This window comes from Felis catus, chromosome C2, assembly GCF_018350175.1.
Source record: "Felis catus isolate Fca126 chromosome C2, F.catus_Fca126_mat1.0, whole genome shotgun sequence".
Classification (NCBI taxonomy): Eukaryota; Metazoa; Chordata; class Mammalia; order Carnivora; family Felidae; genus Felis; species Felis catus.
This window is the reverse complement of record NC_058376.1, coordinates 87,065-113,625: the sequence shown is the minus strand read 5'-3', so window position 1 is coordinate 113,625 and position 26,561 is coordinate 87,065. Positions and strand designations below refer to the sequence as shown.

At 43.9% G+C, this 26,561-nt stretch overlaps 1 protein-coding gene and 1 pseudogene across 2 annotated transcripts in view; both read right to left on the bottom strand.

The window, feature by feature from the left end:
- Positions 1–3,286: 3,286 nt before the first annotated feature.
- On the bottom strand, positions 3,287–13,850 carry LOC105260884 (annotated as a pseudogene).
- A 1,877-nt stretch (positions 13,851–15,727) lies between these two features.
- LOC101101073 (aryl hydrocarbon receptor-like) overlaps positions 15,728–26,561 on the bottom strand; it is a 65,866-nt gene continuing 55,032 nt past the window's right edge. Inside the window, exons 10-11 of one of the 2 annotated variants that reach the window (XM_023238575.2) lie at positions 17,760–19,503; positions 15,728–16,722 (exon numbers count right to left, since the gene is read on the bottom strand). In XM_023238575.2, coding sequence (XP_023094343.1) covers positions 16,642–16,722; positions 17,760–19,503 — 1,825 coding nt within the window. In that variant the 3' untranslated portion in view covers positions 15,728–16,641. Of the gene's footprint in view, positions 16,723–16,825; positions 19,504–26,561 lie in introns of those variants that run through there. The other variant, XM_019839246.3, reaches the window with a different exon arrangement.

The following is a 26,561-nucleotide window of genomic DNA, read 5'->3' as shown; positions in this document are numbered from 1 at the left end:
CACCTACCCGTCTGGATTTGGCTTATTTTCTCAACATGCCTTGTGAAAATACTAGTATAGCAATTTCCTTAGTGGTTAGAAGGATCCCTTTCCACATTTGCCTTTGTTGCTCATCACTAAAACCATGAACCAAACTTTGTAAAATAAAAATCAGTCTCATACAGGTAAGATAAGAAAGCAGCAAACACCTTCAGACGTTATTTCTATAATTTATGTATTTACATGTGTAGGTATGTACGTACCTTTTTCTAGTCATTATTGTATAAATATGACTGTTTTGAGACACAGGTATGCTATGACAGTAGGTAGCAACTTGGTTTTACAAAAGGTTACTTTCTAGATCTGTTCATACTAATACCATTGAGTGCACTGTCCAATCTGCACACATGTGTGAGTGTGTGCAGTCTGTGGTGTGAGTGTGTCTGCTCCTGAGATCCACACTGATCATTCTGTCAGGTGCCCCAGCTCCCACCTTGTACCAGACACCTGCTGACTCGAACCTGGGCCACTTCACCTTTTGTTCCATTCTGTGTGCTCTCGGGCTATGGTTTTCCCTCCTTCAATGCAAGTTCCACTTACTTTTCGTGTTTTGGGTCTTTGGTTTGTGGAGGTGCTATGGACAACCTATTTAGTGAAAGCATGTCTTTTCTGCCACCTGCAGGGTTTGGGCAGGTGGGCAGCTCCATGCTGGCTCAGGAGGGCTTATGTTGAGCAGAGCATCATTTTAGTTATTAGGTTGCAAAATGCAGCACAGACAAGCCACTTTTTTGTAGTTTGGGAGCCTGGGTCCACCCTTGGGGTGCAGTTGGGGGCACAACAGTGGCAGCTTCTGGATCCCACTGCTCCTGCGGCTGAGCGCCCCCCCCCCGCCTCCCCTCCCCCCTTAGCGCTTCATCATTCTGAGGGTCCCACATGTTTCATGGACACTGAACAGTCTGCTCGTCTGTCTTCCTGCTGAGACCCCTGCTGAAGCCTCTGCCTGGGAGTCCTGTGCTCTGGTGAGCAGTAGTGTCTAATGTCCGTTCTGACCCCTCACCCTGTAAGATGCTGTGAGTCCCCCAAACATCTTCTGAAGCATAGACATGATATTGCATTGTTGGATGGGATAATTTTTAGGATATGAACAAAATGTAGCTTATGCAAAGTGGGCATAAGTAATTTTTCTGTTGGAATACAGATAGGAGCTGAGGCCACCCTATTCTTTGATATTTACATGGCTTTTACTCTGTGTGTGTGGTGGGCATCTCTGAGGTCGGCAGGGGGTGCTGTGAGAGCACCTGAGAGCAGTGTTTACAATACTTACAGTTGTGCCTCTGGCTACCATGTTTCTAGAAGCCCAAACCTCCACTGAACTCTTCGTGCTTTTCTCTTGGTCCTACCTGGTTCTGCCATGTGTCCTCTCCCACCTCAGGATTGTGTGTCTTTCTTAGACAAAGCCACTTGCATCTTTGTTTCTTTGATTCCCTCCAAGCCTTGGGAGCCATGCTTTTCACACCCAGAGCAGACTATCAAGGTTTGTTCATTTTTTCATTTTCAACAGATAAGACCGTTTATTGCAGAGACATCAAGCCACCCTTCCAAGGGAGTCACACATCACATTTTCTTCCTTCCTCGTACACACACGCAGGGTTTCAGACAACATCCACACCCCAGTAGTTAAAGTTAACATTTGAGGCTGCACCTGCACAAACGTGCAGTAGTAATATGTATAAAGCTTTTCACTGAGGTAGTACTTGGTAATAGCAAAGGGCTGGAATATCCTTCACCCATAAGAGACTGGCTGAATTAATTCTCATATATCCGTAGAATGGAATACCATGTAGCTGTCAAGAAACGAAAGTTTCTATGGACTGATTTGGTTTGATTCCCAGGATATATTGTTAAGTGAAAATAACAAGGTACAAAAGAGTGTATTAGTATGCTACTTTTTGTATGAGAAAATATAAACACACACATACATATATTTATTTTTCCAAAAGAAACCCATTAAAAGTAAACCAGAAATCAAGGAAAATGATTATCTCCAGGAGATGGTGGGGACAGGGTGCCCTTGGAGCTATGCCAACATAGCAGCTGGTGCAGCAGTGGGATCTGGTGACCTGTGGAACATGCAGCGTGGAGAAAAGGTGGCAGCTATATATCCTATTTATGCAAGAATGTACATGTGACCCTAATTAATAAATTTGCATCTTTGAAGACATTATCCTAAGCAGGCAAGCAAATCTGTTACCTGTAAGGATCAGGAAAATTGGAAGAGCTCCTTTAAATTTTGAAGTCTGCCACTGTTTTCTTCTCAACAGCTCCCCGGATCACCTGCTGAGTAACAAGAGTGTCACTTTATGTACAAGCAGAGGGAGGTAGATTGCACAGAATATACAACAACAACAACCATAAAAATGGACAGGGTTATCGGACCTCTTTCAGATTTCATTTTCTTCACTAGACTTCCCCTGAATGCAGCAACAAAATTTGAGTCATGGAGCTTAACGGGGAGCAGCAGGGGTGTGGAGCAATTCTCTGAGGGTTCCTATCGTGTGAAAACTCTTTGCCAAAAGCACATACGCTGCTGGAGCCGGAAGCTGGGCCGAGTGAGCCGGTGAAGGCGGGGACGGGAAGGTGGCCAGAGCTCTGCGGAGCACTACTTTATTATTTTGGCTTGTTTTGATTAAAAAAAATTTTTTTTCCATTGCACAATCAAGACATTCCTTGTACAGACCACTTGCAGTGATGTCAGAGAAGAAAGAAAATCCCTACTCTTGCCTCCTAGAGACAGTTGCTTTCCACTCAACCTTTCTCTAGAGGAATGGCCACCTCATTTTGGGACCCGTGGCCTTTCAGACATCTGCGTGCAGGTCTGCACCTTCACAGTGGGCTGGGTCCCCTCCCAACAAACCAGATGCTCTCAGGCTGCCCCCGCTCCTTCCTCCTTCCCTGTAGAGAATCTTGAGGTTTCTCCAAGGTCTGCCTGCCCACCAGCTCTCACAGACTAACCCCACACTGACTGATGACCCCAAGGCCTCAGGCCTCTCTTCTAAGCTCCAGACCAGTAAATCTGATGGTCCCAGGACTCACAACCCAAGTCCCTCCCTTGATCACCCCAGACTTTATGGCTTCAAGACCTAACTCTGCCTCCACCTCACCATGCCTCAGATTCCCCATGTGTAAGGATAATAATGTATGTTCTTCAGAGGGTCATTAGGCAGATACAGTAAAATACCGAGAATATCTGCAATAATTGTCACCTCCATTGCTCCTGAGACAGATGCAAGCCTTCACTCACTGCCTGTCACTGTGAGCTCCCCTGGCCCTCATCCGCATGTCTGGCCAGCAGCACCTCTGGGGTCCCCACTCCATCCTTGCCCACTCTACCTTTCTCAGTGATGCTGGAGCCCAAAGAGGAGGTGGCCACAGCACGGCACCCTGTGGTAATGGAAATGTTTTGTACCTTGACTGGATGGGGCTGCAGGGAGGTGCGTAGGGCCAGATCCCGGAGGGCTGCCGAGGCTGGCTCAGAAATGCCACCTCCATCCTGAGACCTGGGCGAGAAGCCTTGATGGCTTCAGGAAGTAGCTGTGGTTGCTGCTGGGTGGCGATCAGGTTCAGGATCTGGAGCACTGGGGGTGAGTCCTGAGCTCAGAGGCTGGCCGTATACCCGGTGCTGCTCTCACATGCCTGTGCTTGGCCAAGCCAGCTCCGTCTGCTCTTGCCCGCCCTCCCCTGTGTGGTGCAGGAAGGGTGACCCACTCGCACCTCTAGGCAAATCCTGACTGCTGAGGCCAACTTGGTGCCGCATCTGTTCCCAGTGATGGCTCAGGTTGGGCATGTGGCTCTGGCCTGTTGGGGGAGGTCCAGGGGGGAGGCCCACCCTTTTCTGCTGTTGTGAGGTACACCTGGGTGGCTGTGCTTACCTTGCTAAGGGCACAGGTTGAAGTTTATATGAAAGAGAGAGGCTGAGGGAGCAGCAGGAGACAGAGCCTACAGCCATAAGCCCTCCTCCCCTTGGCCTTGAGCCTGACCCTGATAGCGCAGGAAGCCCTGTCATTTCCTCTTGTACTCTTCTGGGACCTGGCAAGAGCTGGGTTTATGGAATGGTGGGCAGATCTGTCTTCACAGGAGATGCAGCAACTCCCCTGGATGAACAGGATCATGGTCTATGCTCACTTGGGCCCACCAAGGCCAGTGGATGCCCAGCTACCCATCACAATCCCCCTCCCTGGGTGCAGCTCTCTGGGCTAGGTGACTCATTTTCCTACATCCTGAGCCCAGAGTTGTTGCGGCAGCATCTCAGGGTGGCTCTGAGAGCAGGGTGCACCAGTAGCCTGGCTGTGCTTTTGTTTCAGCAGATCAAGTGGGACTCAGATATTCCCTACCCATTTCAAAGCATTGTCTGGGAAATAAAGTGGCACGTCAGTGTTTTGTCAGGGGTCAGATGAAGGGCACACATGGTAGCCCACAGGCTTGGGCTGTGTTCCTGCTAGATAGACAAGGCTGTGGAGACAAGTGCCAGCCCCACAGGAAAACAAGGGGCCACGGGTTCCCAGGAAACCACTGGTGGGAGAGGTCGTGGGTTTGGGAGAAGGCATAGCCCTGGGTGGGGACAGGGCAGGTCACAGGCTGATTAGCACAGGCGCCCAGAAGCCTGCATCCTATCCCTGCTCTGAAGACAAGCCAGTGGGACCAGGGGTCTGTGGTGCTCTCTTCCCAGTGCAGGACGGGCTCCAGCCCCACTCCTCATCTCCTGCTGAGGAGACCTTAAAGAGGCAGCCTGGGACAGACCCCTTCCATGGGGGCATGCTGCACCCACTGATTGTGGGGACCATGGTGCACAGGGTGCTTGGGGCCTGGGATGCGGGGCTTCCTTGCTCCATGTTTCCAGGTTTCTTGGTTGGAGCATCAGGAGAAGACAAGATCTGCAGAATGGAGTATGCTTGGTAGCCAGGAGTTTCCCAAGCTGGACCTAGACCCTTGGAAGGCCTCTCTTTCATGCTGGGTGTAAACCTACCCTTCAGATGTCAAAGCTAGCAAACCCCAGAACCCTTAAAAATTAGACCCCAATCTATGTACTTGTGTGTGTGCACAAAACAGCAGTAACTAGTATGTACCTCTTTCCCATATGGTTGTAATTTTAAAATGAGTTCCTTTCTTGGTTTATATAAGATTCTCACTTCCAGCCCAAGATCGTTGGTTTCCACAAGTCAGTCAGCAAAGCTTTGGGATCACACAGGTCACCATGGGCCCCCCCCAACCAAAACCTGAGGGGTTTCCAAGGACAATAAGGGAAACAGGATGGGGAGGTGGGCAGATGCCCTTCTGCAATGCACCTTATGTTTTCCATCTTCCTTGGATGTACTCTGTGTGTGTGTGTGGGGAGGGGGGGAGGGACAGTCATCCAGAGGGTGATGAGGTAGCATCCCTTTCACACTTGAGTCCCTTCCCCAGACTGTCTCATGTGCTGCATGCAAAGTGTCCAAGTGTTTGGAGATTTTCCTGTTATCTTTCCTTTACTGATTTCTAGTTTGATTCTGCTGTGGAGGAGAACACCCTAGTCATGATTTCAATTATGTTAGATTCATGAGGTTTGTTTCATGACTCAGGATGTGGTCTATTTTACTCTATGTCCCCTGCACACTGGCAAAGAATGTGCATTCTGCCATTGTTGGGTGGAGCATTCTATGAATGTCAAGTAGCTGCTGTTGATTGATGGTGTTGCTGAGTTCTTTTATAGCCCTGCTGATTCCCTGTTTAATCAGTTCAGCAACCATCTGGAGAGGAGTGATAGAACCTCCAGCTATGTTTCTGAATTTGTCTAGCTCTCCTCTCAGCTCTATAAGGTTTTGCTTCTTGTATTTTGTAGCTCTGTTGTTTGGTGCACGAACATTTAGGATTACCATGTCTTCTTAGTGGGTTGACCCTTTTGTCATGATATAATGTCTTTGAAGACAAGCCAGTGGGATCAGGGGTCCGTGGTGCTCTCTTCCCAGTGTAGGACAGGCTCCAGCCCCACTCCTCGTCTCCTGCTGAGGAGACCTTAAAGAGGCAGCCTGGGACAGACCCCTTCCATGGGGGCATGCTGCACCCACTGATCGTGGGGACCATGATTTTCTTTGCTGCGAAGTCTACTTTATCTGATACTAATATGGCCACTCTTATTTTCTTATGTTGATATTTTCATGATGCATTTTTCTATCCTTTTACTTTCAACCTGCCTATATTATTATATTTGAAGTGAGTTTCCTGTAGACAGCACAGTTGAATCATGTTTTCTAATCCAGTCTACCAGTCTGTCTTTTCATTCATTTATTCGGACCATTTATATTTCGTGTAGTTATTTATATATTAGTGCTTATGTCTACTATTTTATTTTTGTTTTGTTTCCTCTGTTTTCATGCCTTCATGTGGATTACTTGAACAATTTTTAAAATTCCAGTTTGATTTACCTACAGTGTTCTTCATATAAACTTGACTGTGGGGTACTCAGATATTTAGTTCAACATTATTCTAGGTGTGTCTGTGAGGGTGATGCTGAATGATATTAACATTTGATTTGGTAGACAGAGTAAAGCAGATTGCTCTCCCCAATATGAGTAAGCCTCATCCAATTCATTGAAGACCAGAATAGAAGAAAAAGGCTGAGAAAGGGAAGGGAGAATCTGTTCTCTGCCTGCTTATGAGGCAGGGCATTGGTCCTCTCCTGCCTGCAGACTCAAATTCAGAATCAAGCTACACCATTGGTTCTCTTGGTTCTCAGGCCTTCAGGAAAGAACCATTTGTTCTTCTGGGTCTCTGGTTTTTCTCTCTGTCTTGTATATAATATTTATATTTATATATCTTCTGTTTATAGGTATCCATATTTTACCAGGCTAGTAAAATGTGGAAAGCATACATTTTTTATTTATCTTTGAGAGAGAGAGAGAGAGAGAGAGAGAGAGAGAGAGAGAGAGAACGAACAAGTCGGGGAGGGGCAGAGAGAGAGGGAGACACAGAATCCAAAGCAGACTCCAGGCTCCAGGCTGTCAGCACAGAGCCCAATGTGTGGCTCGAACCCACGAACTGCGAGATCATGACCTGAGCTGAAGTTGGACACTTAACTGACTGAGCCACTCAGTCTCCCTGAAAACTTACATTTCTTTATGTTCTTTTATACTCCCTTATTTATAATATAGTTATCTTGAATATTTCCTCCACATTAATTAAGGTAGAAAGCATTTCAGATAGTGTTATACTTTTGCTTCAACTGTCAGACCTAATTTAGATGATTCATGATGAGAATATCTATTTAATTTACCCTTACTCTTTGCCATGTTCTTTCTTCCTTCTGGTGTTAGTTTCCTTTGTTATTGTGTCCTTTCTCTTTAGAGCATGATTTTCAGCTAGTTAAATTTTTTCTGCAGTTTTAAAATTTGTTTTTATTTTAGAGAGAGAGAGAGTGAGAGCATGAGCAGGGGAGAGGGGTAGAGGGAAAGAGAGAATTTTTTTTTAATTTTTTTTTTTTAACAAATTTATTGTTAAGTTAGCTAACATACAGTGTATACAATGTGCTCTTGGTCTTGGGGGTAGATTCCTGTGATTTATCGCTTGCATACAACACCCAGTGCTCATCCCAAGAAGTGCCCTCCTCAATGCCCGTCACCATCTCCCCCCAAACTGCCCCCATCAACCCTAAGTTTGTTCTGTGTATTTAAGGGTCTCCTATGGTTTGCTTCCTTCTCTGTTTGAAACTATTTTTACCCCTTCCCTTCCCCCATGGTCTTCTGTTAAGGTTCTCAATTCCACTTATGAGTGAAAACATGATATCTGTCTTTGACTGATTTATTTCACTTAGCATAATACCTTCCAGTTCCATCCATGTTGTTGCACATGGCAGGATTTCATTGGAAAGAAAGAGAATCTTAAGCAGGCTCTATGCTCAGCGTGGGGCTTGATCCCATGACCCTGGGATCATGAACTGAGCCAAAATCAAGAATCTGATGCTCAACTGACTGAACTATCCAGGTGCCCCTCAGCCAATTTTATAAAGGGTAGTTCTGTTGGTGACAAATTCTCTTAATTTCCCTTCATTTGAAAATGTCTTGATTTCTTCTTTATTTCTGAATGATATTTTTTGCTGGACAGGGATTTGGATTGACAATTCTTTTCTTTCAACCATTGGAAAGGCAGTGCTACCTTGTTCTTACCTCCATGATTTCTGACAAGAAATCACTGTCATTCATAGTGATCCCTCCCACAGGTAGGTGCCATCTCTCAGCTGATGCTTCGAGACTTCTTTTTTTTTAATTTTCAGAAATTTTGCCATGATGTATCTTGGTGGGGATTTCTTTGAGTTTATCACTTTTGGTTTTTCTCTGCTCTTGAGTCTACACGTTTATGTGTTTTGCCAAATTTGGGCAGTTTTCAGCCATTATTTCTTTGAGTACTTTTTCAGCCCTCCCCTCCTCCTTTGTTGAACTCTGATGGCACACGTGCTAGAGCTTTTATTATAGTTCCCTAAGTCCCTGAGGTTCTGCTTCCCCCCCTCCCCTTTTTTTCCCAATCTATTTTCTCTCTGCTGTTTAGATTGGGTACTTTCTCTTGTTCTATCTTCCAGTTCATTGATGCTTGTTTTTTTCACTCCCTTGTTGTTGAGTCCATCCATGGAATTTATTGCAGTAATGTATTATATTTTCTTGTTCTAAAATTTTTTATTTTTCTTTATTTTTTGTTTCTTTGCTGAGACTTTCTATTTTTTTATTTGTTTCATGTGTTTTGGTAATTGTTCACTGAAGCATTTTTTTTTTTTTTTTTTTTTTTTTTTTTGCTGGTTCCTGTAAAATCTTTGCAGGCAATTCATTTTCCCCCCCACAAACTTAAAAAATATTTAGATTCAAGTTAGTTAACATATGGTGTAGTATTGGTTTCAGGAGTAGAATATAGTGATTCATCACTTACATATAACACCCCGTGCTCATCCCAACAAGTGCCTTCCTTAATGTCTTCACCCATCTAGCCCACCCCCTCACCAACCTCCCCTCCAGCAACCCTCAGTTTGTTCTCTATGTTTAAGAGTCTCTCACTGTTTAAGAGTCTCTTACAGGGGTGCCGCATGGCTCAGTTGGTTAAGCATCCAACTCTTGATTTTGGTGCAGGTCCCATTCTCACAGTTCATGAGTTCAAGTCCTGCATGCAGCTCTGTGCTGGCAGCATGGAGCCTCCTTGGGATTCTCTCTCTCCCTCTCTCTGCCCCTTCCCAGATAGCACACTCTCTCAAAATAAATAAACATTTTTTAAAAAGAGTCTCTTATGGTTTGCCTCTTTTTATCTTATTTTATTTTTCCTTCCATTCCCCTATGTTCATCTGTTTTGTTTTAAATTCCTCATAGGAGTGAAATCATATTACATGTGTCTTTCTCTGATTGACTTATTTGCTTAGCATAATATATTCTAGTTCCATCCATGTTGTTGCAGTGGCAAGATTTCATTCTTTTTGATTGCTGAAAGAATTTTTTGATTGATTCACTATATATATATATATATATATATATATATATATATATATGCATGCCACATCCTCTTTATCCATTCAGCAGTTGAGTTGATGGACATTTGGACAATATATTCAGCATTTTTGTATCCTTTGGATAAATACCCAGTAGTTCTTTGCAGGTGACTCTAACATATCTGTCACCTTGTGTTGGCATCTATTGATCATCTTTTTTCATTCATGTTGGGCTCTCCTTGGTTCTTGGTATGACAATTTATTTTCAACTGAAACTTGGATATTTGGGGTATTATGTTATGAGACTCTGGATCTTAATTTAGATCTTCTATTTTAGCTGGCTTCTCCTGACACTGCTCTAGCAGGGGAAGTGGGAACACTGCCTTGTTACAGCCAGGTGGGTGTAGAGGTCTAGGTTCCACACTTGGCCACCATTGACACTGAGGCAGAGGTTCTTGCTGTCAGGGCAAGGATGAGAGTTCTGGCTCCCCTCAAAGCCTCTACTAATACCTCTGGCTGAGTGGGGTTGGAGTGGCTTGTCACTGCTCCCCATCTGGTCTCCACTGACACTGCTGGGTCTTGGGTCTTGTTAGTGCCCACTGGAGCAAAAGTCCTGGCTCCCTTCTTGGTATTCTGTGACTGCACCCTGGCGGAGGGTTTGTACTGCCTGGAGACGGTGAAAGTCTTGTTCTTTGCTCATATGATTGACTACTGGTCACAGTATTTTCTGTGGTGTTTGGGTGGAGTACATAAATCATATCTAAAGGTTTTCTGTTTTGCTAGGTGGTCCCCCTTCTGGTTACTTGATTAGAGAGAGCCAGTTTTTATTGGACCTCTCTTAGTCTGTGCTCATTGGTGTTTTCAGTTGGCTTCTTCAGCTCCAAGTCTGGGATACATTAAACAAACAAACAAACAAACAAACAACCAAACAAAAACAACAAAACCCAACCCAACCAACAACCAAACAAAACAGGTAACTCAGTGCTGTGTTATCCCTTGGGGTCTAATGTTTCTAGTTGTTCTGTCTTATTCTCTCCACTTCAGCCTTTTTAAAAATGTGTGTCTTATACATAATGTTTAGGGCTTTCAGTTGTACCTAGTAAAAGAATAAGGGGAAAAGTCAACGTTTTCCTGGGGGTAGAATTCTTTTTTTAAAATGGAAAAAATATATGCCTTGCCATGAATAGATAAGCAAGACCTCCTAAATAATGTAAAAATAAAATAATGCTGTTCCATCTAGGTACTATTACTGGGAAAGTACCCAGCTGAGCCCTAGTTTCTGCTTAAAAGAATAGATGTTTATGGCATTACGGACTTCACAGAACCACACTGGGGGATTATCCTGGATATTAACAAGACCCCCTACATCACATCCTGAGGATCCCACACTTTGGGAAGTGCCATTTTATGTAACTGGTCCCTTTCACAATAGAAGCATAGGGAGAATTTTAAAAAGTATTTTTAATGTTATGGAGCATCATACATACCCACTAATAATAAAAGGACACCCATGAGCCCACCACTGGTGAGAGAAACAGAACATTACCAATATTGGGAACACCCTGCTTGCCCCTCCCAATCACATCCTATTTTTTGCTTTTTGTTTTCACCCCCTGCCCCCACAGTTTTGATATTTAGGCTTTATCATTCTTTAATACATGTGTGTGTATTGTTAATAAAAGTTTCATTTTAATTATTTTAAACTTTATATAAATGGTATACTATGTGTATTCTTCTACAATTAACATGTTTTATCTGACATTATGTCTCTGAAATTCACCCATGTTAATGCATGCATTAGTTTCCATTGATGAATGCAGTATCCCGTCATATGGCTATTACAGAATTTGCTTGCCTTGTTGGTGTCTCAAGGATTTTGCAGCCACCACAATATCTGTAAATATCTCACAATATATCTGTACAATCATTTATCTTCTTTTGTGTATCTAGGAAGAGTAGTGTGCACTTGTTCAACTTCACTGATAATTATTTTCCAAATTTGAATTCTTTTCCAAATTTATAACAATGTAAACTCTCACAAGTAGAGTCTAATATATTCCACCCCTTTGGGTTCATCCTCTTTTCAGCTCTTTGTACTTCCTCGACCTGGGCAGTGGAATTACTGGATCATAAGGTAGATCTATTTTTAATTTTTTTTTAAATTTTTTTAACGTTTATTTATTATTGAGAGACAGAGAGAGACAGAGCATGAGCATGGGGGGGGGGGCAGAGAGAGGAGGAGACACAGAATATAAAGCAGGCTCCAGGCTCTGAGCACAGAGCCCGACGCAGGGCTCAAACTCACGAACCGCGAGATCATGACCTGAGCCGAAGTCGGACGCCCAACCGACTGAGCCACCCAGGCGCCCCTATTTTTAATTTTTTTGAGGAATCTCCACACTGTTTTCCACAGTGGCTGCACCGGTTTGCATTCCCAGCTGCTGTTGGAAATCATAAACAGAAAACCCAACTCTGTTTACCAACAAGGGTTTCCTTTTCTCCATATCCTGGCCAACATCCTTATTTCTTGTCTTTTTGATTCTAGCCATTCTGACTGGTGTGAGGTGATATCTAGTTGTGGTTTTGATTTGCATTTCCCTGATGACGAGTGACGTTGATCATCTTTTCATGTGTCTGTTAGTCATCTGTATGTCTTCTTTGGAGAAAAGTCTGTCCAGGTCCTCTGCCCATTTCTAAGTTGGATTTTTTTTGGTGGTGAATTGTATGGAGTTCTTTATATATTTTGGATATTAACCTCTTATTGGCGATATCATTTGCAACTATCTTCTTCCATTCAGTAGGTTGCCTTTTGTTGATAGTTTTTTCTTCTGTGCAAAAGCTTTTAATTTTGGTGTAGTCCCAATAGTTTGTTTTTATTTGTCTTTCCATGTCAAGTGGCATATTTTATGAATAAAGGTTACTAATTTTTAATGTATTTAAAAAGTATTTACCAATTCTTTCCTTTTATTTTTTTGCTTTTGCTCTTTATGTCTTGTTTTAGAAATTCTTTCCTATCCTGAGGTCATAAATATAATCTCTTATAGTTTTTTCTAAAATGCTGAAACTTTTGGGTTGCCTGGGTGGCTCAAGTGGTTATGTGTCCAACTTCAGCTCAGGTCATGATCTTGTGGTTCGTGAGTTCAAGCCCTGCATCCGGCTCTGTGCTGACAGCTCGGAGCCTGGAGCCTGCTTTGGATTCAGTGTCTCCCTCTTTCTCTGTCCCTCCCCCCATATGTTAGTGCTCTCTTTCTCTCTCTCAAAAGTAAATGTCTAAAAAAAATAAATAAAATGCTGAAACTTTTGCTTTTCCTAATGATCTGCTCCATTTAGACTTTATTAATTATCTGCTCCATAAGACTAAGACCCGATTTTATTATCTTCCATATGGATAACCAATAATTTTAGCTCCATTGCTGAATGACCTATCTGTCCCCTATAGTTTTTTTTTTCCCCCTGCAAAAAGCTTTATTGTTTTATTGCTTCCATTTGGTCTGTGACTTGGTAGAGCATTCCAGGGTGGTTAAAAAATTGCCTAGTAGTTGCATAGAGAAGCTCAAGCAGAAGCCCTGGCACCAGAGGATTACCAGAGGGGCCCCTCAAAGGCGGTGGGGCTCCAGAGGCTGCTAGTCATGCTTGATGGTGAGGCTTTTTTTTTTTTATTTTTTTTTCAACGTTTTATTTTATTTTTGAGAGAGAGAGAGACAGAGCATGAACGGGGGAGGGGCAGAGAGAGAGGGAGACACAGAATCGGAAACAGGCTCCAGGCTCTGAGCCATCAGCCCAGAGCCCAATGTGGGGCTCGAACTCACGGACCGCGAGATCGTGACCTGGCTGAAGTCGGACGCTTAACCAACTGCGCCACCCAGGCGCCCCGATGGTGAGGCTTTTGAAGAGATCCTTGACCAACCCAGCCTGGGGCCAGCCAGCCTGCTAGAAGTGAATCAGGTGGTCTCCATCCTCTTGATAAGTTTTACCTCCTCATTCAGGAAGTGGCTTTCCAGGAAGTCACAGAGACAGAGGTCTGCATGGGCAGAATCCAGGGGATGCAGACCCAAAAGGGCCTGGTTCAGGTTCTTCTCCAGAGCCAGGGCAGCTTCCATGGTATCCAGGGTTTTACTCCACTCATCTTGGGACAGCTCATATGTCCTAGAAGAGGATGCAGCTGCCATGCTGGTTTTGCATCTTCCAGAGATGCTCAGTGTCTTTGGGCTTCTCCTCAGCCAACTTGCAGAAGTGGCCCATGCCCTCCAGAGCCATGTCTTCATAGTAGAAATAGAAGCCTAGAGAGAGATAGGTGCTGGAGGTCCACAGATGCATGTTGGTGAGGTGGTTGACACCCCACCATGGGGGAATAATTCTGACAAACCTAGGAGCTCATGGTTTATTGGTAATAAGGAGCTAGCTCAAAGTAGGGTGCTGACTGGTCCTGGAGGCAGAGAGTGCTGAGAAGATGGCTCTGAAGGTTGCCACTGGAAAAAAGTTTGGAGGGTGGGTGGAGACTGGAAGAAGGGGAGTTCCAGGGTCTGCTCCATCCAAATACTGTTGAAGCAGGAGTCAGATCTGTGAGACTTCCAGGTGCACTAGAATAAACCGGTTCTATTCAGAACCGTAGTTCTGATCCCTTCTGGCATATGAGTTCCTGGATGTGTGGTCTATTTCTAGGCTCCTAATCTATTCCTCTGCTCTGTGTGACTGCACACCAATACCATAGTCTCTTCATTGTTGTGCTTTATGAAAGCCTTGACAGGCAATATGGCAACTATAGCCTTTTGTTCTTCTTTATGACTAGATATCTTGATTAATCTTGGTCCTTCATCTGCCTTATACATTTTAAAGATTTTTAAAGTTTATTTTTATTTATTTTGAGAGAGAGCTAAAGAGCAAGCAGGGGAGGGGCAGAGAGAGAGAGAGAGACAGAGAGAGAGAGAATCCCAAGCAGGCTCGGTGGTGTCAACGCAGAGCCCAATGTGGGCCTTGAAGTCACAGACCATGAGATCATGACCTGAGCCGAAGTAAAGAGTCAGATGCTTAAGCAACTGAGCCACCCAGGCACCCCTGCCTTATATATTTTTGAATCAATTTTTCAAGTTTTATGAGAAACCTGGCAAGTTTGACTGGAATTTCACTGAGTCCTTAGGCCAACTATAAATACCAATACTTTGTGATATTGGGTTTTCCAGTCAGAGCTGGGTGAGAGCTGCCCTGGACTTTCGTAGGCCTTCATGCTTAGAGTTGGGTCTGTCTAGACTCCAGCCCCTGTGTTACTGTGTTTCCTGTGGCCACCTGTGGGCCTAGCTCAGCTGCAGGAATCAGAGATCATTAGATGGCAAAGACAGAGAGCCCACCAAGCCTTCAGAAGATTCATGAATTGCCTATGTACCGAAAGCCTCTCCACCCATGGTACAGTCACCTCTCCTCTACTGAGTAGCACCTCGGGAATGAGAGATGATCCCAGGTCCAGTGCTGTGCTCTGGGCCTCCCAAATCTACCTGGGAAATCCCAGAAACCCCAGGCATCCCCATCCTCCCTGTGTTCTTCTTCCATGATTAGTTCACACAAAGGCACATGATTCATCTTAGGTTAGTAAAAGTTATTGCTGGGAACTTTTGGGGAAATTTTACCTGTTCTTGAAAGAGAGGCACAGAAAGGAAGGACAGACTCCTATGTGGCACATTGTGGCTGTGGTTTGGGCTCTGGAACTGCCACATGTCCAGAGTGAAGCAAACACACTACACAGGGAAGCACCAAGAACCAGAGAGAAACATCAGCAACACTGGAGTATCCCAAATACTCTCTTCTGCACTGGGCTTCTATCTGGGGAGCAACCCCTGATCTGTTTAAATCAGACAGAATTGGATTTTCTGTTTATGCCTTCAATAGCATCTTCTCTGATAATCCCTGAAGAGAACCCTAAATTCCCTCTATGAAATTCCCTACCCCACTGTCAGCCCATGTGCTTGGTGGGACCCCTCCCCCAGCTCCAAGAGTGGTTTCCATGACCTTGGCTAATGAGGGGGCATATTCCTGATCCGTGAAGGTCCCGGACAGGAACCTAGTGCAGCCCCTCCCTGTCTGAACTTACAAACTCTGCAGCAGTGGAGGCCCCTCTGGTCATTTTTATGCCAGAGTCTCTGGGCCTTCCCTTGAGTTGTAATGGAAGAAGCTCCCTTGGTTCCTTGAGCTGGTTGGAGCCCTGTACCCTAGAGGGTAGTGTGTGCCACACCCCACAAAAGAGTGAACCAGTATAGCCAGCCCCTCTGGCCACTCCTGACTACTTGTTTATTACCATTCATTAAGCACCCACTGTGTGCCTGGTTCTGGGTGACAGTGGTGAACAAATCCAATGGCGGTTGTACTTGATGATGTTTCATCCATTCAGCTCCTGAACAATGAGTTCTGTGGTTGAAGCCTCACAAGTCAGTGGAAGTGCTACTGTGAGTCTCGACCGTTCTGAGTCCTTTATGGCAGGAGAAGTAGTGGCCGCCAGTGTTTCTGTTTGCTCTGCTGGGAGACTGAGGTCCATGCACTCTGTGCCTCAAGGGTGCACCACTGTCTGGATCTTCCATCTACAGCGTCCCCATGCCTTCCTCTCAGGCAGGACACGATTCTTTCTGCACATGGGCTCCACAGAGGACCCTCTTCTCCCGTGTCCTAGATACTGGGTGAAGGCCAAACCCTTTTCAGGGGTCTAGGCCAAAGGGCTCACATCCCTTCTCCACGTGTGGCTCTCAGCATGTCATTGTGCTGTAAGTACCATGTGTCTGGGTGGCCCTGATTGTAAATAGGTTGTCTGATGCTGAGCCTCAGCTCTGAGCTTGGAAATGTCATTGTGAAGGCAAATGTTGGAATGTGTCTAGGGGGTTGGATGCCCATTATGTCTCTTTCCTATGAACATTTTTGTGGATCAAAAGTTACTTTTCTAACAAGGATGAGAATTCTGTGTGTGTCTTGAGTATAAAGTGCACAGAATGAAATGAGGAAAAAAAACCCACATATCTTTGGGATACAGAGAATAAGGTTTCAGATATGTGTAATTACACATAGAAAACAGTTAACTATTGACCCAGAAATATGAAAATTTAAGATACTTCAATTCAAGGGAAAATGTTAATAGTTAAGGCTCCAAATCACGTTCACAGACAGGGGCGAAGAGCACGATATGGCCTAAGTCAGAATTTGGAGGAAAATGTGCTTCCTTTGAGGCTTGCAATCCCAGGTGCTCTGGTGCTGTGCACTTTGTTTTGATAACACTGCCATGGGAAAATGAGAAACATTTAGAACAGTTAGAACAAAATTATAGAACACGAGGGTTAATCCAAGGACTCTAAAATTGATACTTGATTACAAAAGATGTAAATTTGAGGCTTTAATTAGGAATTATTTTGGTTTCAGATATAAGTCTAACAAATTTGGTCTTTTGATTTTCTAACTTATGGCAGATAGAAAATAAAAAATTGAAAAGGGGTGTGAGCTGAAGGAGCCTGAAGACCCCAGAAATGAGAGGTGGCAGAGTGACACGAGACTGGGCAGAATATCCAGAGAAGTGAGGGGAGCTCCTACTGAAGTCATATGGGGCTACCTGGGGTTCAGGGACACCACATTCCTTCTTAGCCCTAAGGGCATCCCTGTATCACTAGAAAGGCACATCTGCTCCTCTGTGTGAGGCGGAGGGGCCACAACACCGCTGGTGTGACTTCCATCCAAAGCTGCTTTGGGGGGTGTATGCTACAGTTATTTGAAGAATCTGTGTGTGGAGGTCCTGCTTCCCTGGTAGCACCAGACGATGAATAGCACTCCTGTGGTAACCTGCTTTTGGGTATTGGAAATGGTGCCAGGAGGGGAGCACAGCAGAAAAGGGCATCAAATTCAAAATTCTTACAACCAACCCAACTCTGGGTGTCCAAAACTGGGCTAAATTACATGCAGGTGTCCAGGTGGCTCAGTGATGGCCCAAGAGACACCAGAGTGGGAGCAGACTACAGCTGGAGGGCCTACCAGGTCATAACCAGGCTACTCCTAGGGGTAAAGCTGCTCCTGCCACCATCACTGGCCTCAGTTGACCAACACTGACAGTGACCTGCTATGTTTGCAGAATCCCTCCATGTGTGCCTGCTCTGCAGCCTCACAGCAATGCTGTGCCTAGGCCCAGCTGGGCTGGGGGATCTTCCAACAATACTGGCTAGCTGGGCTGATGCCTCCTCATATTCAGATCTGCCAGCAGCTCTGCACTTGGAGCACCCCTTCCTGCTACCCCCAAATTCCCATGGTCCTGCTTGCCAACACCTACCTGGAGCTGGAGGTCATGGCTGCCCTGCGTAGACGTAGATGGGCAGGCAGGGTCAGGATGGCAGGGAGGCAGAACAGGGCTGGACTGCACCTGGGATTTTACCACAGCACCTGGGGCTAGGATGACCGGTCTGTCCTTGGTCCGCCTTGTGGGTTCAGCTGGGCTCTTGCATTGGCTGCTGCCTATACCTGGGGAGCTGCTTTTGGAGGACAGGAAGGGGCTCGGCTGCAGGGCGGGGGGAATGGCATCTCTTGAGCAGCCACCCAGGTGCTGGACACTTGGAAATCCTTCTCTCACTGGCCCATATGCCTCCTGGGTCTGCAGCCACTGCTGCTGCTTGGCAGCTGGGCAGGGGCAGTCCATGCTGTAAGAGTCCTGCATAGCCAAGGGTCTGTGCAGGAGCTCCTGGGAAGGACAGGCAGGGCTCCCCGAGAGCTGATTCACCACCAAGGAGTGGGGTGGGTGCTCTTGACTCCCAAGTGTGTCCTTTGGGGTACCTAGTGCCCCCTGCACAGATGGGGGCAAACCACAGCACAATTCAGGAGGAATGTCACTGGCTGGCCCTGCCCATGGAGGGCATGAGTTGGCCATGGTTGACTTCAGGTGGTGGAAGGGGTCAGGTTGGGCCTGCCTTGCCTCCACTTCCACAGGGACCATTACTGGCTGGCCTTGGATGGGGGAATCCCAAATGCTCTCCGAGGGATGGGTGCCCCAGGAGGTAGGGTCTGAGGAGATGTAGGGCCCTTGACACTGACCACTGTGTGAGGCTGTCCAGAGCATAGGTTCTTTGCAAAAATCAAGAAAACCAGGGTCTGGCTGATCCAGGTGTCCAGGGACAACATTTTCTCCTAAAGGGAGCAAAGATGTGTGGTTTGGCTGAAACACCTGAGCAGGCTGTCTGGGGCTGGAGGCCTCGGGGAGGGGGCTGAAGTCAAATATTGTTGGTTTCTGGCATATCCCAAAATTTAAAGGTGTTGCCTGGGTGTGCTGAGGCTGCCACTGTGGAGGGCTCTGGAATGTAGGGCCAGTGGTGAAAAAATGCTGGGTGTGTGTGTGAAGGCAGCTGGGCACTGTGCCCATGTTCTGAGGTGGAGTTACTTCCCCAGTTAGCTGGCCCGAGCCCAGAGAAGGCTGTGGCTTTAGGGTCTGTGGAACAGTTGTGCTGGCTGGTGGGGGCAATGCCACATTTCCACTGTCATGAAAAAGTACTTCCTTTTCCCTGTGGGAGCCCCCTCCCTGACTGGAGGGCAGTGGGTGGAAGTTCTGAGACCCTGCAGGGCCTGAGTCAGCCCTGAGAAGGCTCTCTTCCCACAAACACTGCTTGAGGTCAGTGACCCCCAGATGCTGGAGAGTGGAGCAGAGATCAGGTTGTTCTTCTGTGTCCTTCTCCAGCAGGGTCTCAATGAGGGACAGGAAGGAGTGGTCTTCCTCCTTCTCTTTCTCTTCCTTGTCCTCATGTCTGCCATTGGACCCCTGCCTCTCCAAGGGTGAGCCTTGGGTGGTTGGGACCATGCAGGACAAATACATGGATTCATCTTGCCGCATCATGGCTCCCAGAAGAGAGCCTGGGTGCACAGGGCCCTGACCAGTGGGGGTGCCCTTCCTTGCCCGGATCCTCTTCCTGGCTGGGAGGGAAGTCAGAGGGCTCAGGGGGCTGCTATCATACAGGACGGCTTCCCCTGTGGTGAAGGTGAACGGCAGTTGCAGGGCCCTCTTGCGCAGGTGATCTTCCCCCTCTGCATTCCTATGGTTAACGAAACAAAAGACCACATCTGAAAATTGATATAAGAATGAAAACGGGGCTCTCCTGGTCAGGAGACAATAGTGGCCAAGTAACTGAGCAAAGGGCAGGACATCATCTGTTCTGGCTTGTCCATACAAGGGAGAAGCCACAATATCGAACTTGCTCCTCTCTTACATTCTTGGTAAGCACTTTCTGTCTTGGATTCTGAAGCAGTCTGAGGAAACTGCGTATTTGTGGGAGTAGTCCAAAAATCCATGTAGAAATTCCCTAAACTTTAAGTTTACTTTGAAAAGAATAAGTTATTAGGCAAATATGACTTACACATCTGTTTTTCATTGGGAAAAATAGTTTTCTCTTCCTTCCTCCTCTCCCTTCCAAAAGACTCATGGGATATGGCTGCTATTAGGGCTGCCCCAACAGTCATGTAACATCATGCTTAGCAAAGTGAAAAACCTTCAGCTGGGCTGACTCCATTTGATTTGTAGCTCTACAAAGGAAAACTGACCTAAAAGGAGTGCCTTTGGCAGAAGCTGACCAGGATGCTATGGGCATAGGAATCCCCATCACTGGAGGGGCCTTTAGAGAAGCTGGTATCTCACCTGAAGATCTCTGGTCATAGACTTTGTCTTTAAGTCTACTTTGCATGAATACAGCCATTCTTGCTTTCTTGTGCTTACTGTTTTTATTACATATGTTTTATTTTACATCTGATTCCTTCCAACTTATTTGTGACACTATTTAAAAACATATCTCTTGTAGAAGACATATAGTTGAGTGCACTTTTTAAAATGCATTTTGATTATCTTTGTGTTTTAATTGGAGTGTTTTATCCATTAACATTTAATGGAATTATTGACATATCTGGATTGGGGTCTTTTATATTACTATTTACTTTCTTTTTGTCCCTTCTTCCCCTACCCCCATCCACCCCTTTCCTGCCTAAATATATTACTTTTTTAAGAAATTAATTTTCGGGGCGCCTGGGTGGCGCAGTCGGTTGAGCGTCCGACTTCAGCCAGGTCACGATCTCGCGGTCCGTGAGTTCGAGCCCCGCGTCGGGCTCTGGGCTGATGGCTCGGAGCCTGGAGCCTGTTTCCGATTCTGTGTCTCCCTCTCTCTCTTCCCCTCCCCCGTTCATGCTCTGTCTCTCTCTGTCCCCCCCCAAAAAAAATAATAATAAATTTAAAAAAAAGAAAAAAAGAAAAAAGAAATTAATTTTCATTTATATAATGGATTTTGGCTCTATCTTTTGCATTATATTTATAATGGCTGCTAGAACTTATAAAATACGCCTTCAACATTTCACTGTCTACTTGTAATTAGTACTGTGTCACTTACATAAAACATGCACCTTTCCATGGTATAGTCCATGTGCTTCTAAAACCAATCTTTTATGCTAGTGATGTCACATATATGGCATCTACATATGTTATAAATCACATATTATATTCTATTTTTGGCTGTAAGCAGTTGTATGTATTCTTTAAAAAGTAAAAAAAATAATATTTAATATTTATCCACATGTTTACCATTCTCATCCTCTCCACTCCTTTTTTTGAGGTTTAAGGTCTTAGTGGATATTATTTCCCTTCAGCCTGACGTATTTCTTTTAGCATTTATTAAACTGTAGGTCTACTGGCAATAAATTGTTAGGGTTTTTTTTGGTGTTGTTGTTTAATAGAAATGTCTTTATTTGCTATTATTTTTGAAGGATATGTTCACTGGTCACAGAATACAGAGTTGACAAATTTTAAAAGGATTTCATAGATATTGTTCTAATGTCTTATGATCACCATTGTTTCTGATGAGAAGTCCACAATAATTGGAATCATTGTTTCTTACATGTAATGTCCTTTTTATCTTAAATTGCCTTTAAAGTTTTCTCTTTATCTTTGGTGTTCAACATCTGACAAGACTATGCCTTGGTGTGGTTTTCTTTGTATTTATCCTGATTGGAATTCACTGAGGTTCTTGAATCTGCAGTTACAATTTTCATCAAATTGGGGAAGTTTTTGGTCATTATTTCTTCAAACATATGGACACATGCTTGCACACACACACACACACACACACACACACACAGATGGATGGACAGATAGACAGATATAGATATATTGCCCACTCTGTTCTTTTTCAGCATTCCATTTACCTACATGTTAGACCTTTTGATACTGTCCCATAGATCCCTCAGGCTGTTTATTTCTTTTTTCAATCTTTTTTCCCCTCTTTGTTCTATTGATTGGATGATTCTATTCATTTAGCTTCAGGTCATAAACTCTCCTGTCATCTCCAGTCTGTTGTTAAATCCACCCAGTGAGCTTTCTATTTTAGATACTATCTCAAATTTTCTGTTTCTTATAAAAAAAAAATACATGGAAGCCCCAAAGAAAAGGAAAACACAACAGTCCAAAACCTTTGGGATGCAGCAAAGGCAGCCCTAAGAGGGAAGTATATTGCAATACAGGTCTACCTCAAGATGCAAGAAAAGTCTCAAATACAAAACCTAACCTTACACCTTAAGGAGCTAGCAAAGGAACAGCAAATAAAGCCTAAAGTCATCAGAAAAAGGAAATTAATAAAGATTGGAGCAGAAATAAACAATATAGAAACAATAACAAGTAGTAGAAAAGATCAATGAAATGAAGAGCTGGATTTTTGAAAGAATTAATAAATTGATAACCTCCTAGCTAGACTTATCAAAAAGAAAAGAGAAAGGACCCAAATGAAGTCACAAATGAGGAGAAGAAATCACAAGGAACACCACAGAAATACAATTATAAGAGAATATTATGGGGACACCTGGGTGGTTCAGGCAGTTAAGCATCTGACTCTTGGTTTTAGCTCAGGTCATGATCTCACGGCTCGTGGGTTCAAGCCTCACACTGGGCTCTGTGCTGACAGTACAGAGCCTGCTTTGGAGTCTCTGTCTCCCTCTCTCTCTGCCCCTACCCTGCATGCTCTCTCTCTCTCTCAAAAAATTTTTAAGAAGAGAATATTATGAAAAATTATATGCCAACAAACTGAGCAATCTGGAAAGAATGGATACATTCCTAGAAACGTGTGAACTACCAAAACTGAAATAAGAAGAAATAGAAAACTTGAACATACTCATAACCAGCAAAGAAATTGGATCAGTAATGAAAAAATCTCCCAACAAAAGTCCAGGGCCAGATGGTTTCAGAGGGGAATTCTACCAAACATTTAAAGAAGAATTAATACCTATTCTTCTCAAACTGTGAAAGAAAGAAAGAAAGAAAGAAAGAAAGAAAGAAAGAAAGAAAGAAAAATGGAAGGAAAACTTCCAGACTCATTCTACAAGGCCAGCATTACCTTGATTCCAAAACCAGACAAAGACCCCACTAAAAAAGAGAATTACAGGTCAATATTCCTGATGAACATGGATGCAAAAATTCTCAACAAGATACTAGCAAATTGAATCCAACAGTACATTAAAATAGTCATTCACCATGATCAAGTGGGATTTATTCCTGGGCTGCAGTGTGGTTCAATATTCACAAATCAATCAATGTGATATACCACATTAATAAAAGAAAGGATAAGAACCATATGATCCTCTCAATAGACGTGGCAAAAACATTTGACAAAATAAAGCATCCATTCTTGATAAAAACTCTCAACAAAGTAGGTATAGAAGGAACATACCTCCACATCATAAAGCCATATATGAAAGACTCACAGCTAATATAATCCTCAATGGGGAAAAAATGAGAGCTTTACGTCACGGAAAAACAGTCCTTTTTCCTCAGGAACAGGACAGCGATGTCCACTCTCACCATTAATATTTAACGTATAGTACTGACGGTCTTGGCCTCAGTAACCAGACAATAAAAATAAATGAAAGGCACCCAAGTCAGCAAGGCAGAAATCAGACTTTCACTATTTTCAGACGACATGATACTCTATGTAGAAAACCCCAAAGACTCCACACAAAAAAATTGCTAGAACTGAAACATGCATCTAGCAAAGTCATAGGATATAAAATCAATGTACAGAAATCTGTTGCATTTCTATACACCAATAATGAAGCATCAGAAAAAGATATCAAGAAATTAATCCTATTTATAACTGTACCAAAATCAATAAGATATCTAGTAATAAAACTAACCAAAGAGGTAAAAGATCTGTACTCTGAAAACTATAGAACACTTATGAAAAAAAATTGAGGACACAAAGAAATAGGAAGACATTCCATGCTCATGGATTGGAAGAACAAATATTGTTAAAATGTCTATACCACCCAAAGCAATCTACACATTTAATGCAATCCCTATTTTTTTTTCAACGTTTATTTATTTTTGGGACAGAGAGAGACAGAGCATGAACGGGGGAGGGGCAGAGAGAGAGGGAGACATAGAATCAGAAACAGGCTCCAGGCTCTGAGCCATCAGCCCAGAGCCTGACGCGGTGCTTGAACTCACAGACCGCGAGATCGTGACCTGGCTGAAGTCGGACGCTTAACCGACTGCGCCACCCAGGCGCCCCATTGCAATCCCTATTAAAATACCAACTGGGGCACCTGGGTGGCTCAGTCGGTTAAGCATCCGACTTCGCCTCAGGTCATGATCTCACAGTTTGTGGATTTGAGCCCTGCGTAGGGCTCTGTGCTGACAGCTCGGAGCCTGGAGCCCGCTTCAGATTCTGTGTCTCCCTCTCTCTCTCTGCCGTCCCCCACTTGCACCTTCTCTCTCTCTCAAAAAATAAACAATAAAATAAAATAAAATAAAATACCAACAGCATTTTTCACAGTGCTAGTACAGACAATTCTAAAATTTGTATGGAACCACAAAAGACTCTGAATAGCCAAAGCAATCCTGGAAAAGAAAAACAAATTTGGAGGCATCATGATTCCAGACTTCAAGCTATATTACAAAGTTTAGCCATCAAGACAGTATGGTACTGGCACAAAAACAGAACACATAGAACAGAATAGAAAACCCAGAAATGGATCCACAACTATATGGTAAAGTAATCTTTGATAAAGCTGGAAAGAATATCCAATGGAAAAAAGACAGTCTCTTCAATGAATGGTGTTGGGAATCCTGGACAGCAACATGCAAAAGAATGAAACTGGACCACTTTCTTCCACCAGACACAAAAAAGAAATTCAAAATGGATGAAAGATCTAAACGTTAGGATACCATCAAAATCCAAGAGAAGAGCACAGGGAGCAACCCCTTTGACCTCAGCCAGAGCAACTTCTTACTAGATATGGCTCTAGAGGCAAGGGAAACAAAAGCAAAAATAACTATTGGGACTTCATCAAGATAACAAGCTTCTGCACAGTGAAGGAAACAATCAACAAAATGAAAAAGCAGCCTACAGAATGGGAGAAGATATTTGCACATGACATATCTGATAAAGGGTCAGCATCCAAAATCTATAAAGAGCTTATCATACTCAACACCCAAAAAACAAATAATCCAGTGAAGAAATGGGCAGAAGGCATGTATAGACATTTCTCCAAAGAAGACATCCAGATAGCTAACAGACACATGAAAGGATGCTCTACATCACTCATCAGGGAAATAGGAATCAAAACCATGATGAGATACTACCTCACATCTGTCAGAATGGCTAAATTAATAACACAGGAAACAAGTGTTGGTGATGATGCGGAGAAAGGGGAATTCTCTTACACTGGAATGCAAACAGATGCAGCCACTCTGGAAAACAGTATGGAGATTCCTCAGAATGTTAAAAATAGAACTTCCCTATACTCCAGCAATTGCACTGCTAGGTATTTACCCAAAGGACACAAAATTACTGATTTGAAGGGGCACATGCACCCCAATATTTATGGCAACATTATCAACAACAGCCAAACTACGAAAGGAGCCCAAGTGTGCACTGATTAACGGATGAAGAATACACACACACACACACACACACACACACACACGGAATATTACTCTGCCATCAAGAAGAAAGAAATCTTGCCATTGGCAACATGGATGGAGGTAGAATGTATTATGCCAAGCAAAATAAGTCCATCAGAGAAAGACAAATACCATATGACTTCACTCATATGTGTAATTTAGAAAACAAAATGGATGAATAAATGCAAAGGGGAAACAAGGGAAAGAGGGAAACAAACCAAAGGAGATTCTTTACAATAGAGAACAAAGAGGGTTGATGGAGGGAGGTGGGTAGTAGATGGGCTAAATGGGTGATGGGCATCACTTGTTGGGATAAGCACTGGGTGTTATATGTAAGTGATGAATCACTAAATTCTACTCCTGAAAACAACATTACACTATATGTTAACTAATGAGAATTTAAATAAAACTTTGGAGATGAAAAAAATTTGTTTCTTATAGTTTCTATTTTTCTGTTCTGAATTCATCATAGCAGTCATCATAGGCATATTTTCTTTCATGTCCATAAGCATAATTATAATAGTTGCTATAAAATTCTTATCTAGTGTTTGGGCCTTCTTAGAGCTGGTCTCCAGGGACTGCCTTTAGTTTTGAAACTTTCTTTCCTGTTTCTTCATATATCTGGTAATTTTGGGTTGCATCCTTGACCAAACAACAAGTAAATTTGGATTTAATCCTGGACATTGTGATGATATACTGTAGATTCTTATTCTGTCACGTTCCTCCAAAGACCATTGACGTTTTTGCTTTGTTGAACTTGATCGAAAATGCAAATTCTGTTTCCCTTGTGATGGGCAACAGCTGGAATCTGTTTGGTTTCTTTAGGCCTCAGGTTGGCTATCCATCCCACACATACATGGTTCAGGGGTGAGTGGATTTGGGCTAAGTTTATTCACAGAACTTGAGGGCTCTTTCTCTTCAGCTCTCTCTTAGAAGAGAGAAGTTAAAAACTAGAAATTATTATTTCATTTTGCAGCTGCTGCGGTCACTGCACTCTCTGTTGTCTAGTTCTCATGTCATTGAGACCATAAATTTTCTATTTGGGTGTTAACCTGCCCAGCCCCCAGGGCAGTCTTCCTTCAGACTAAAAGCAGTAAAACCCAGGAAACTCACCCAGTGCCATTCCCTTCTTTCAAGTGTTGATTCTCCAGTGACTGGTTA